This window comes from Lactuca virosa, chromosome 5 (assembly GCF_052849685.1).
Source record: "Lactuca virosa cultivar CGN04683 chromosome 5, Lactuca_virosa_CGN04683_v6, whole genome shotgun sequence".
In the NCBI taxonomy this organism is placed as follows: domain Eukaryota; kingdom Viridiplantae; phylum Streptophyta; class Magnoliopsida; order Asterales; family Asteraceae; genus Lactuca; species Lactuca virosa.
This window is the reverse complement of record NC_136430.1, coordinates 240,936,192-240,948,368: the sequence shown is the minus strand read 5'-3', so window position 1 is coordinate 240,948,368 and position 12,177 is coordinate 240,936,192. Positions and strand designations below refer to the sequence as shown.

General features: G+C 35.2%; 1 protein-coding gene across 1 annotated transcript; it reads left to right on the top strand.

The window, feature by feature from the left end:
- Positions 1–5,564: 5,564 nt before the first annotated feature.
- Positions 5,565–9,718, top strand: LOC145113671 (DUF21 domain-containing protein At4g14240-like). Its single transcript, XM_079049733.1, has 13 exons — positions 5,565–5,933; positions 6,389–6,465; positions 6,554–6,637; positions 6,750–6,863; positions 7,151–7,234; positions 7,356–7,427; positions 7,548–7,615; positions 7,892–7,979; positions 8,166–8,239; positions 8,330–8,612; positions 8,728–8,774; positions 8,855–8,930; positions 9,416–9,718. Exons 1-13 carry the CDS (start codon positions 5,693–5,695, stop codon positions 9,524–9,526), a joined length of 1,419 nt encoding a protein of 472 aa, XP_078905859.1. The 5' UTR covers positions 5,565–5,692; the 3' UTR covers positions 9,527–9,718.
- Positions 9,719–12,177: the final 2,459 nt, after the last annotated feature.

Here is a 12,177-nt window from a genome sequence, read left to right as displayed (position 1 = left end):
TAAGGGGCTGTTTATTTGCCTCTTAATTAGAAAATTAAGAGGCAATCTCTTAATATTTCAGATTCAGTGTGTTTGGTAGCATCTGAATAATACCCTCTTAATTTATCAAAAACCTCTTAATTTTTCAGATGTGAAACCATGTCTGAATTAAAAAAAAGAGACGCGTATTCCTTTTTGCCCCTTATAACATTTCAGGAACCATCTTCTTCATTTCTTTCTACTCCATCAACGCCACCACCCCCTTCTCCCTCCTGCTCCATCTCCAATCTACAACCCTCCGCCGCCGACACCAGCCTCGCCAACGACGCCGACGCCGACGTTAACGTCGACAGCCCCAGAAACGACTCCGATACCATCGCCCCTTCTCCCTCCCAGCGGTTCTAGGTAAGGTTTTTTCTTTCTTGCCCTAAAAATCGATTATCTGTTCATAGATGGTTGTTATTTAGTTTTTTTTAAACTAGAAGCCCTACAACTCGATTTTTAAATTTGGAGATGTTTTTTCTGGAGTTGTGTTCTTCCTTCGGATTTGTCCGGGTTTTTGGTTGATTGATCGAGTTTAGAGGGTTGTTTTTTGGGATTTTAGGTGTTGGTGTCACTTTTGGAATGTGAATTAACTGGACCTGTACAAATTTCAGGGATTTTTTTTCTAATCCCTTTCAATTTTATGATGATCAATTCAAATGATCAATTGTAGGGTTACCTAGGTATGTGTAATTTATTAACCGCTTGATTCAAGCTGCAAGAAAGAAGAACATGGGAAAGCAGAGATCAAGAAAAACAATGGAGGGGTATTTTTGTCCAACTTTCTGCTGGGACTTTTATTGAACTCAAAAACCCATCACGGTAAACATCAAACACAGATCCTGCATATACAAGAAAAAAGCAAACTAACTAATTGATTTTATCTCTAAATTGCAGGAAATGATAAAGCTAGGAAAAATAAAAAACAAATAACATTACACAAACTTGGTAGGGCATTTATGTCATTTTCCAAAAATACTTTCTTTAATGATTGTATAATTTCCATTGAGCTTATTTGTTTTGTTGTTGAATTATCAATTGCAGGTTGAAATGTTGGAAAGAAAAATTGAGAGGCTATCAAAGGGCATGTTTCAAGTAATGATGGAGAAAAAGTATGGATGTATTTGTTTAGCTTGAACATTTGTTGTTGTTGTTTTTCCTGATCACTTTTTTTTCTAATAGATTTGTTGATCACACCAAGATATTTGTATGTTTTCATGGATTTGAAAGAATTTATGTTGTATTTTGGATTTGTGTTTAATTTGGATTTTTTATGGTGTTAAATATAAGAAATAGCAATGTATTTTTATTGATTTCTCTATTATAGCATCATTACTTTCACCTTTTCCTATTAGAGAATTGTATTTTATAAACATAAACATTGAATTCAACAAAAAAATACAAAGGGTAAAATGGTCATTTTTGTAATTCAGCATAACAATTCAGAGGTTCCAACCAAACAGCATATTAAAAATTCAGATCTTAAAAATTCAGACCCTCTTAAAAATTCAGAGCTTAAAAGTTCAGATCCTGCCAAACAGCCCCTAAATTCTGTTTATGATGATAAACTAACAACATATACATTCAACATTTAGAAACTTATTGTTATGCCCTTTGCTCAACATACTACAAAGTGTTGTTAATATTGTAAGCTATGTAACTAGTTTTTAACCTTTCTGTACTGTTTTAAAAACATCATAGAAAAATCATACGAAGTCGAAAACTGAATCCGTAAACTCTGAGAGTTTAGAAATGTGTCTAGTTTATTCATAATTTTTATTATGATTTTTAGAAGTATCTAACTTGTGTGAAAATGTTCATATTCACAGACTGGTCCGAATTCGTTTCTGAAATGATAGGCAGTTTTGTAAAAATCACCATAAATTGTAGAAAAATCGTATGGAGATGTGCAAGTAGTCATTTTAAAGGTATGAACCTGAAATATTTGAATATTAAACAGTTTTGAAATATATTAAGTTTACAATGGTCAAAACAGTCCGTGAATAGGACTCAACTTTTCTGATGAAAGCTGTTGTTTGTGTTTAGTTAAGTTTTTGGTGTTTTAACTTGTATTCCCTACCTAAAACTTGAAGAAAACATGAAAATGTGGGGGTATGAACTCACCTTGAGTGATCACTTAGGATGGATGATGGAGAAAAGGAGTTTCCAAGTCAAGAACACTTGGGAGATGCTTGAAGATTTGAAGATTCTATGAACAAATATGATGATATTTGTGTAAGGAATCCATGATTTGAGTGGGAAGATGTAAGATAATCAAGTGTAGGATGAAGTTACTTACCAAAATTGGAGGAGAATGCTCAAGAACAGCCTTCAATTTTGAGTTTAGAGAGAAAAAGTGAGAGAGAGAAATGGGTTTGTCTTTTGGTGGAAGAGTGAGTAATGTGGGAGGAGAGATGAAGATCTTCAGCCTTTGATCAAGATCCTTTGCTGGAGAAAGAGGGTGAAAGGACAAATAGTTGACTAGGTAGGGATGAATAGTGACTGAGGGTGACCATAAAGTGGGTATGGAGGATAGCTTGTGTCATAACTTTATGGCAAAGTCAACACTCCACCTCAAAAATCTAACCCACTAGATATTATTCTTAGACAAATATTTCCCTTAATATGTGTTTAAATTATGAATATATAGGGTCTCTTATGCCAAAATACGAGTTTGGGTGAAAATCCCACGTTAAAATCACGAAAAACGAGCCTAAAATGAAGTCGGGGTCAAAAACCGGGAAATAGGGGCGAAGTCTGCGAAAATCCGAGTTCAGGGCCGAAGGTTCGGTCCTTGGGTGCTTAGAACCGAAGGGATGTTCGGTTGTTTGATGAGAACCGAGAGGAGGGTTCGGTCCGAGCAGCATCGCAGGCGAACACGGAAGAGGGACCGAAGGTAGGATGGAAGCGAAATGGACCGAGAGCAGGCGGAGCTTCGGTCCGAAGGGACTTGATCCGAACCGAAGGTGAGTTCGGTCCTATAAGAGGAGTTCGGTTCTAAGAGGTTTCGGGTCTAGGAGGCTTCGGTTCCTTAAGGTTTCGCCTCTTATGGTTTCGCTTCTTAGGGTTTCGCTTCTAAGAGGTTCGATTCCTTAAGGGAGGTTCGGTTCCTAAGAGGTTTCGGTCCTTTAGGGCTGTTTTTCCGTTTATCTTTCCGTTTCGAGTTGTTTTTGACTAAATTAAGGGTCGGGATGCCCCGAGTGATTATAAAAAGTTGATAGAGATTTTGAGAGAGATTTGGGAGAGATTTCATATTCTTGGAGAGATTTGGGAGAGATTTCACATGCTTGGAGAGATTTAGGAGAGATTTCATATACTTAGAGAGATTTGGGAGAGATTTCATATTCTTGGAGAGATTTGGGAGAGATTTCACATACTTGGAGAGATTTGGGAGAGATTTCATATACTTGGAGAGATTTGGGGAGAGAGATAGATACAATGGGAGAGATTTAGATAGAGTGAGAGAGATTGAGAGAGACTTTGTTTGTGATCTTTGCGAGTGTTTAGCTTCGAAATGCAAGGTTTGTAAATCCCGTTTTGCCTTGTTATGAGCGTCATACGCCCCCCGAAGGGTATGTATTAATGTTTTATTGAGTTGTTCCATCAGTTACCCTGATTAGGGTTTAGATTTTCTGAACACAGGAAGATTCAAAGTGGTACTTGCATTACGATGGTGTGTTGTACAATAGTAAGCACGATGTAAACCCTAATACACAAGAGTTAATTGAGTTGACCGGTTTGACTTGTTGACTTTATTTGACTTTGACTTGACCGGAAATTGACGGTTGTCACAACCACCTTCTTCAATGATCTCCTTCCTAAACAAGAATGCACAAAATTACCAAAAAGGCTCCAAGATCTTCGCTTTCAATGTTAGGGTTCGATATTAGGGTTTAAAGGGAATGGAGGCTGATCATGGGAGGTTCAAGGGTGAGAAAATATGTTTAAATAGGGGTGAAACCCTAAAATTTAGGGTTTGGCATCAGCCCGCATACACCCATCATACTCCCTCATACACCCAACATACACTGCCTCTGTCCCGACTTATTTAAAGACTTACACCTGGTGTACATGGCTAGTACACCCTGCGTAAGTTGGAAATCCTCAATGCTCAAATTAATAAATAAATAGACTGGTACCTTGGGATTCAGGATGTGACAATTCTCCCCTACTAGAATCAGAGTTCGCTCTCGAAGTCAGCCTCAGAAAATAGATTAGGGCAATGCTCGCGCATCTCAGTCTCGGGCTCCCAAGTCCACTCCGAGCCTTTTTGGTGTTGCCACTGAACTTTAACCAAGTTCACTACCTTGTTCCTCAAGGTCTTCACTCTCCTATCCAGAATCGCCATTTGCCTCTCGATGTAATTCAGGTGATCATCGACCTGAATGTCCTCTAAAGGAACCACAACTGTCTCATCAGCTATACATTTCCTCAACTGGGAAACATGGAAGGTATCATGAATCTGACTTAACTCCTCAGGTAGCTCCAGCTAGTAAGCTACCTTGCCTACACGAGCTAACACTCTGAAAGGGCCAATAAACCTGGGGCCCAGCTTGCCCCGCTTCCTAAAGCGGGTAACACCCTTCCAGGGTGATACCTTTAGAAGCACCAAATCTCCAACCTGAAACTCTAGCTGACAGTGTCGCCGATCCGCATAACTCTTCTGGCGGCTCTGGGTTGTCAGCAATCTCTGTCTAACTTGCTGGATAAGCTCGGTCGTCTTGAGCACTATCTCAATGCTCCCCATTACTTTCTGGCCGACCTCGTCTCAACATACTCCCGTGTACGCCCAACATACGCTGCCTCCGTCCCGACTCATTTAAAGACTTACGCCCGACATATATGGTTAGTACGCCCCACGTAAGTCGGAAATCCTCAATGATTGAATTAATAAATAAATAGATTGGTACATCGGGATTCGGGATGTGACATGCATACCTAGTCAAATTGTCAATATGTTCACAATTTCTACAAATTGAAGATTCCAAGAAATCATCATAAGGAAAGTAAAACCACTAACTGTTGGAGGTAGCTAGTTTCACGATTTATGAAACAAGTTAAAATTCCAAATCTAAGTTAGATTCCTTCCACATACAGTAACCGTCGGCTTTGGTTCCAGACAATTAGGGCGGTCCCCGCCTACGCTCATCCTTAAGGAGAAGGCCGTAGTCGATTGAAGGAGAAATGAAAGTGTTGATGTGACTATCCGATTCACGACAATGCAAGGGTAAACGAATTACCCCTTAGTTTTTCTTAAAATAATATTTTTAACATGAGAAAATGAACTTATAAACTACCAAAAACAATATTAAGAATTTTTTAAAACAAAAATACAAGTTTGTAGGGTCTCAATGACATAATATTAATAAATAAAATAGAGGTATTATTAAAATATAAAATATAGGTATTGTAACATATAAAAGAGAGATGCATTTTCCAAAAAAAAAAAACATATATTTTACATTGACCTGTTACAAGGTATATTTTAAAAAGATCAATCAGCAACCTCGGTTCTGTTAGTTACTTATTTAAATATCTAGAGTTGTTTATTGAATACAGAGAGCGAGAGATATTTAGATATCACTTGCGTTGAATACTTCTCTAGAAAGAGTTGTTGAATATAGAAAGAGTTGCCAGAGAATCAGCAAGTCGCCATTGTTTCTTGTACAGGATGCATTTTATAAACGCAGTACAGTTGATACGAATGGTGACGAGTCCCAATAGCAATTCGATGTTAGGAGCAGAAATTGAATTCGGATCGGCGATGTTCTACGTTTACGTTGGCATCTCGTGTTTGCTAGTCATCTTTGCCGGCATCATGTCCGGCCTTACCTTAGGATTGATGTCTCTTGGTCTCGTCGAGCTCGAAATCCTCCAGCGCAGCGGCACTCCGGTCGAGAAAAAACAAGCAGGTTTTCGATTTATTAATTCACACTTAATTCTTCAACTTTTTTATCCAGTTAACGTGATTGATGCCTATTTTGAATGTATGGTTTCCTTCTTCCAATTTCCTGATGCTTTTTTGACCTTACAGCTCTATTTGGGGTCCCAATTTGTATACAGATTCAATTTAACTTGTAAACGAAGGTTTTGACTAGGATTAATCTCTACATGAATCACATTAACTATGGTTCTATTCAAATATGATTTGATGTATCTGACCATTTTCAATTTCAAGTCAATGATTTCTAGTCGAGCAGAGAAACATCGACATTTTTTTTTCTTTTTTGCTTAAATATGCTTTTTTATAAAAGCATTTATGATCTGTTTTTTTAGAGTGCCAAAAAAATGTAAAACCTGTCTCTATACATGACAATGGCATTCATTGACCTCTCATATTGGTTTTATACAACATTATCTTCTCCAGCTGTCATATTTCCAGTGGTTCAGAAACAACACCAACTTCTTGTAACATTGCTTTTATGCAATGCAGCTTCCATGGAGGTAATATATTAAGATTTTAAATGGTAATATTATATTTTTCACAAGATCCTTTTTGATGTACATGGTTTATTCTGTTGCAAATCTTCAGGCCCTACCAATATACTTGGACAAGATCTTCCATCAAGTTGTTGCAATTGTGCTTTCTGTAACTTTTGTCCTACTTTTTGGAGAGGTAACTTAGAAAATTCAGAATTTGGCTTCTTTCTTCTTCTTCTTCTTCTTCTTCTTCTTCATGAATCATGTATATGTATAACTTTTTTTTACAATTTATTTTTCATTGACAGGTGATTCCACAAGCATTGTGTAGCAGATATGGACTTGCCATAGGTTCTAGCTTTATCTGGCTTGTACGTATTTTGATGATAATTTGCTATCCAATTGCTTACCCTATAAGCAAGGTAAATTTTAGGATTAAAGGCAAGAAATAGCAATGTACTTTCATTTACATGTTCATTATAGCTTCTTACTTTCATTTCTTCTTCTTAAATCATTTTACTTTGAAAAATCCAATGCCTTAATAAGAATGAAATTTAAAGTACAATGTTGTAAATAGAGAGAAACAAAAGTTGGATGCTGTAACAAACCAGAATATGGAATTATGTTGCTATCTTATGTATATACATGATTACATTCTAGTTTTATTAAAATATTACAGCTTATGTTTTTAAGTATTTTGTGATTCCAGATTCTTGATTTGGTATTGGGACATAATGATGCTTTATTTAGAAGAGCTCAGTTGAAAGCCCTTGTTTCCATCCATGGCCTAGAGGTTAATTCTAATCTTTTAAACATGTAGCATTTAAATTCTTCTTCTTTTTCTGAAATTTAGTGATGAAATTTTATTTTGGAATCCTTTTTATGCAATGAATAACATCCTGATTCTATTGTAGGCAGGTAAAGGAGGTGAACTGACTCATGATGAGACCACAATTATCAGTGGAGCACTTGATTTAACTGAAAAGGTATCAAATGAAATAAATATAAACCTGCAGTTTATAACATTGGTGTTTCTTTTTTCTTTTTCTTATATTTATGGTGTAAATTATTACTTTGTTAAAGTAATCATTGATTTGTCTGATCAGACTGCAGAGGAGGCTATGACACCAATTGAGTCAACTTTTTCCTTGGATGTCAATTCAAAGTTAGATTGGTGAGTTTTGTACTTTTGTTCATGTACATTATTATATTTGTTTCTTATCATTTTGTCTTCTTTTGACAATTATTAAGCTTGCATGATTAAAAAGGCAGCAGATTTTTTCTCATTACTTTTCCAAATGTTTGCTAGAGGTCTACTTAAGATAAAGTAAATAACTAAATTACCCTTGTAGACCTTTTGAACTAAAATCAATAACATAGAATGCCAATATAGCATATTCATGTATTTTTTTTTTTTTTTGAGGATTCATTGATTTCTTCAATATGTCAGGGAAGCAATGGGAAAGATTCTTGCAAGAGGTCATAGCAGAGTTCCTGTGTACTCTGGAAACCCAAGAAATGTTATTGGACTTCTATTGGTAACTTCTCACTCTCCTTTAATAATTATCGTTTAAATGCAACAAAAATAGCAACAAACTTTCATTGGTTTATTTAATATAACATCCTACTTTCATTATACTTAGAAAATATAAATGAAAGTAGGTTGCTATTTCTTGCTATAATACACACAGCATCTCCTAATTCTATCCTTGTTTGAGGTGTAGGTGAAAAGTCTTCTTACTGTAAGAGCAGAAACAGAGACTCCAGTAAGTGCAGTTTCCATTAGAAGAATTCCAAGGTTTGCCTCTTCTTAAACTCTATGTGCAAAAAGACATAAATGCCATCCTCATCCTCAATCAATCAATCACTATATTCTTTTTTTTGATAGGGTTCCAGCTGACATGCCACTATATGACATACTGAATGAGTTCCAAAAGGGAAGTAGTCATATGGCAGCTGTAGTCAAAACTAAAGGGAAAAGTCAAAGACCTCCTACACTTGAAGAAGAACCAAAACAGAGTGAAAATGTAGCAATTGATGTGGAACCACGAATTTTTGCTAAGCTAGGGGATGTTGGAACTAATGGAGTGTCTTATTTAACTGAAGACATTGAAGAAGGTGAAGTCATTGGTATAATCACTTTAGAAGATGTATTTGAGGAGCTTCTTCAGGTTCTTTTGTTGCTTCCCTTACCTATAATTTGCATGTTTAAATCCCATGTGTAGTTTAAAGTATCTACCTGCTTTTTAAATTTTAAATACGTGGTAAATTTTTCTATCAATGCAGGAAGAGATTGTAGATGAGACTGATGAATATATTGATGTGCATAAAAGGTACATTAAATTTATAGAATTATAATATGTTATTCTGTTTTTTGTGAAAAAAAAAACCAACTAATATTTGCTTTCAACAGAATACGTGTAGCAGCAGTTGCAGCAGCTACATATGTAGCCCGTGCTCCCTCATTTCGGAGATTATCTTCTAATACTGTAAGAAATCATCTTCTTTTTTTATAATATAAAATAATAGATTGTCAATAGTTATTTGCAAGAAATAACAAAGTTCTTTCATTGATTTGTCATTTGTTTATGGTAGCATCATACTTCCATTTCTTCAAAATGCACCTTACTTTCATTTCTTCCCAGTTATAGCAATGCGATCCAAATAAAAAGGCATTTTCACAGCTATAATTGGGTTGATTTTTCAAAGCATAATGTTCCAATAATTTTTTTTTTAAGTACAGTGATATAATTGGGAGTATTTTTCAGAGTACAATGCCTTAATGTGACAGATTAGAAGTACGATCTTGTAATAAAATGAAATGAAAGTAGAATGCTATAATAAACAAATAAGTGGAAGTACATTGCTATCTTTTATATATATATATATATATATATATATATATATATATATATATCTTCTTGCTTTTGGTTAAACCCGAATTTGCTGATACTGTTCTTGTTAAATACATCAGGGAGCCCAAAATAAGCAAGGGCAAACTCCAAAGAAGCCGGGTGAGGGTGATTCAAATTCATTAAAGTTGCAAAGGGCTCTTGTTGAGCCTTTGCTTCGAAAAGAGACATAAAATGGTCAATTGGTCAAAGCCTCGTAAAAGACAGTTTTTGTGTGCAGGAGGGATATATATATATATATATATATATATATATATATATATATATGTGTGTGTGTGTGTGTGTGTATATATTACATTATAATAATGAGAAAATATTGTTATCTCGTCTACTCTAATAAATGAAAATCTTTTTGCCAAGTGTCACATTCTCATTGATTCGGACACATGTCATTTTGTGGTTATTTTCAATAAAAAAAATTTCCACATGGCATTTTGTGGTTTTTTTTTTTCATTTTATCAAATTCCACATAATATTTAAATGTAATAACTATAATAAATGTAATAATAAATGCATATCAATTTTATTAATTAACTTTTTTTTTTAATTTTAAGATTTATAAATTAAAACTTTATTAGTTTCCTTTGTTTATTTATCTAAATTATTTGTTTAAATTTAAAAAAGAAAAAAACACATTATTTTTAATAATTCAATATTTTTCTAATTTTTCTAATAAATTCAAACTTTTAAATGTTTAGAATTTTATATTTAAATTTTCTTTTAAATGAACTCATATAATACATTAGTTTTACACCTAGTTTATTAATAAACAACCATACTTATGTACAATATAAACACTAAAGAAGGCAAGATAATCAATGCAAATCAATTAAAATCAGCTCCCTAATCACAACTATATCAAATCCTAATTATGTGCATTCCAACTACAACATATTGTATTCTACAACACTCCTCCCTCAAGCTGGCAGGTATATAATTATCATGCCAAGCTTGCCAGTAAGTTCTTCGAACAGCTATCGTGGGAGACTTTTAGTCAACAAATTGGCAATATGTTGTTTTGAGGGTAAGTAGACCATGTAAACACTTCCGTAATCTCTTATTTATTTATAAAATAACGATCAACTTCCACATGATTGGTTCTATCGTGGTGAACTGGGTTATGAGCTATGTTCAGCGTTGCCTTGTTGCAACAAAGTTTAATTGGTGCTTCAAAAGGTAACCGTTACTCTTCCATTAGCCGTTTTATCCATATTCCTTTACATATGCCATTCCTTCACATATGCCATGAGCAATAACTTGGAACTCAGATACAAGATTCAACACTGCTTCATAATAAATGCTTTGTGATACAACTAGCTGCTTTTTGCTTCTCCATGTTACGAGGTTTCCCCATACATAACTACAATACCCACTGGTTGATCGCCTATCATTGACAACACCTGCCCTATCAACATCAGTGAACACTTCAAGGAAACAATTCTCTCCCTTTTTGAAGAGTAATCCTTTTCATGGGGTTCCTTTTAGGTATCTCAAGACCTTATAAGCAGCTTCCATGTGTCTCTTTAGGAGAGTGCATAAATTGGCTGATAACACTCACCACAAATGTGATATCCGGTCTAGTATGTGATAGATAGATGAGCTTTCCCACTAACTATTGATATCTTTTTTGTTGACCTCATAACCATCTTTTGTAGTTCATAGCTTTTTGTTGGCTTCCATTGCGGTGTCAGTAGGTTTACATCCTAACATTCTTGTCTCAGCTAGTAAATCATGACATATTTTCTTTGTGAAGTGGATATTTCCTTTTTGACCTTTTGCAACTTCCATTCCTAGAAAATATTTAAGTAGTTTGAGGTCTTTCATCTCAAACTCCAAACTAAGATAGGCCTTTAGTTTGTTAATTTCATCTAGATCATTACTTGTTATAATAATAACATCGACATACACAATGAGTTGCAAGTTTTCCGTCATTTGAATGTTTAAAGAAAACAGTGTGATCTTGCTTGTCCTTGGTCGTATCCTCTCCTGGTTACAACTTGAGTGAATTGGCTAAACCATGCGTGTGGTGATTGTTTTAGCCTGTAAGATTTTTCAACATGTACACCTTTCGTTCCAGGTTGTCATTTCCTAGTGGAAATTCCATATAAACTTCTTCACCAAGTTCCCCATTCAGAAATGCATTTTTAACATTCAGTTGCATTAGAGGCCAATCAAGATTAGGTGTTAGAGAGAGTAAAAGTCAAAGAGTAATGAGCTTTGCAACCGGAGCAAACGTCTCTTGATAGTCAATGCCATATGTTTGTGTGTAGCCTTTATATATAGGTTGTGCTACCTATTCACACTCCTATTACTGTTGTATTTGGTGGTGAACAACCATTTACACCCAACTGTTTTCTTCCCAATCAGAAGATTAATGGCCTCCCACGTTTTATTTCCTTTGAGGGCTATTATTTCTTCTAGCACTACAGTCTTCCAATTGGGAGACATAAGTGCTTCTTCTACATTGCTTGGAATCTTAACTTGATCAATATTAGTAACAAATGCTTAGTGTGTGGGGGGTAAGTTTTCATAGGCCATGAAACCGGAAATCAAATGTTTTGTGCATTACCTTTCCTAAGAGCGATGAAAGATCTTCATTATTAGAATGCATGACCTGTGTCGGAAAGTTTTCTAGAGCATATTCGTGACAATCTTGGGTCTTTGATGTCTCTACTCTGTGAGGGTGACGCCTCCTTGAATAAACAAGTAAGTTGGGGACATGTACCAACTTGTTAGAAGCAGTATCGTTGATTTGAAGTGGTTCTAAAGGTGCATACAGGGGTTGAATTAGTGGAAAAATTGGTGGTATAGAATCTAGTGGATT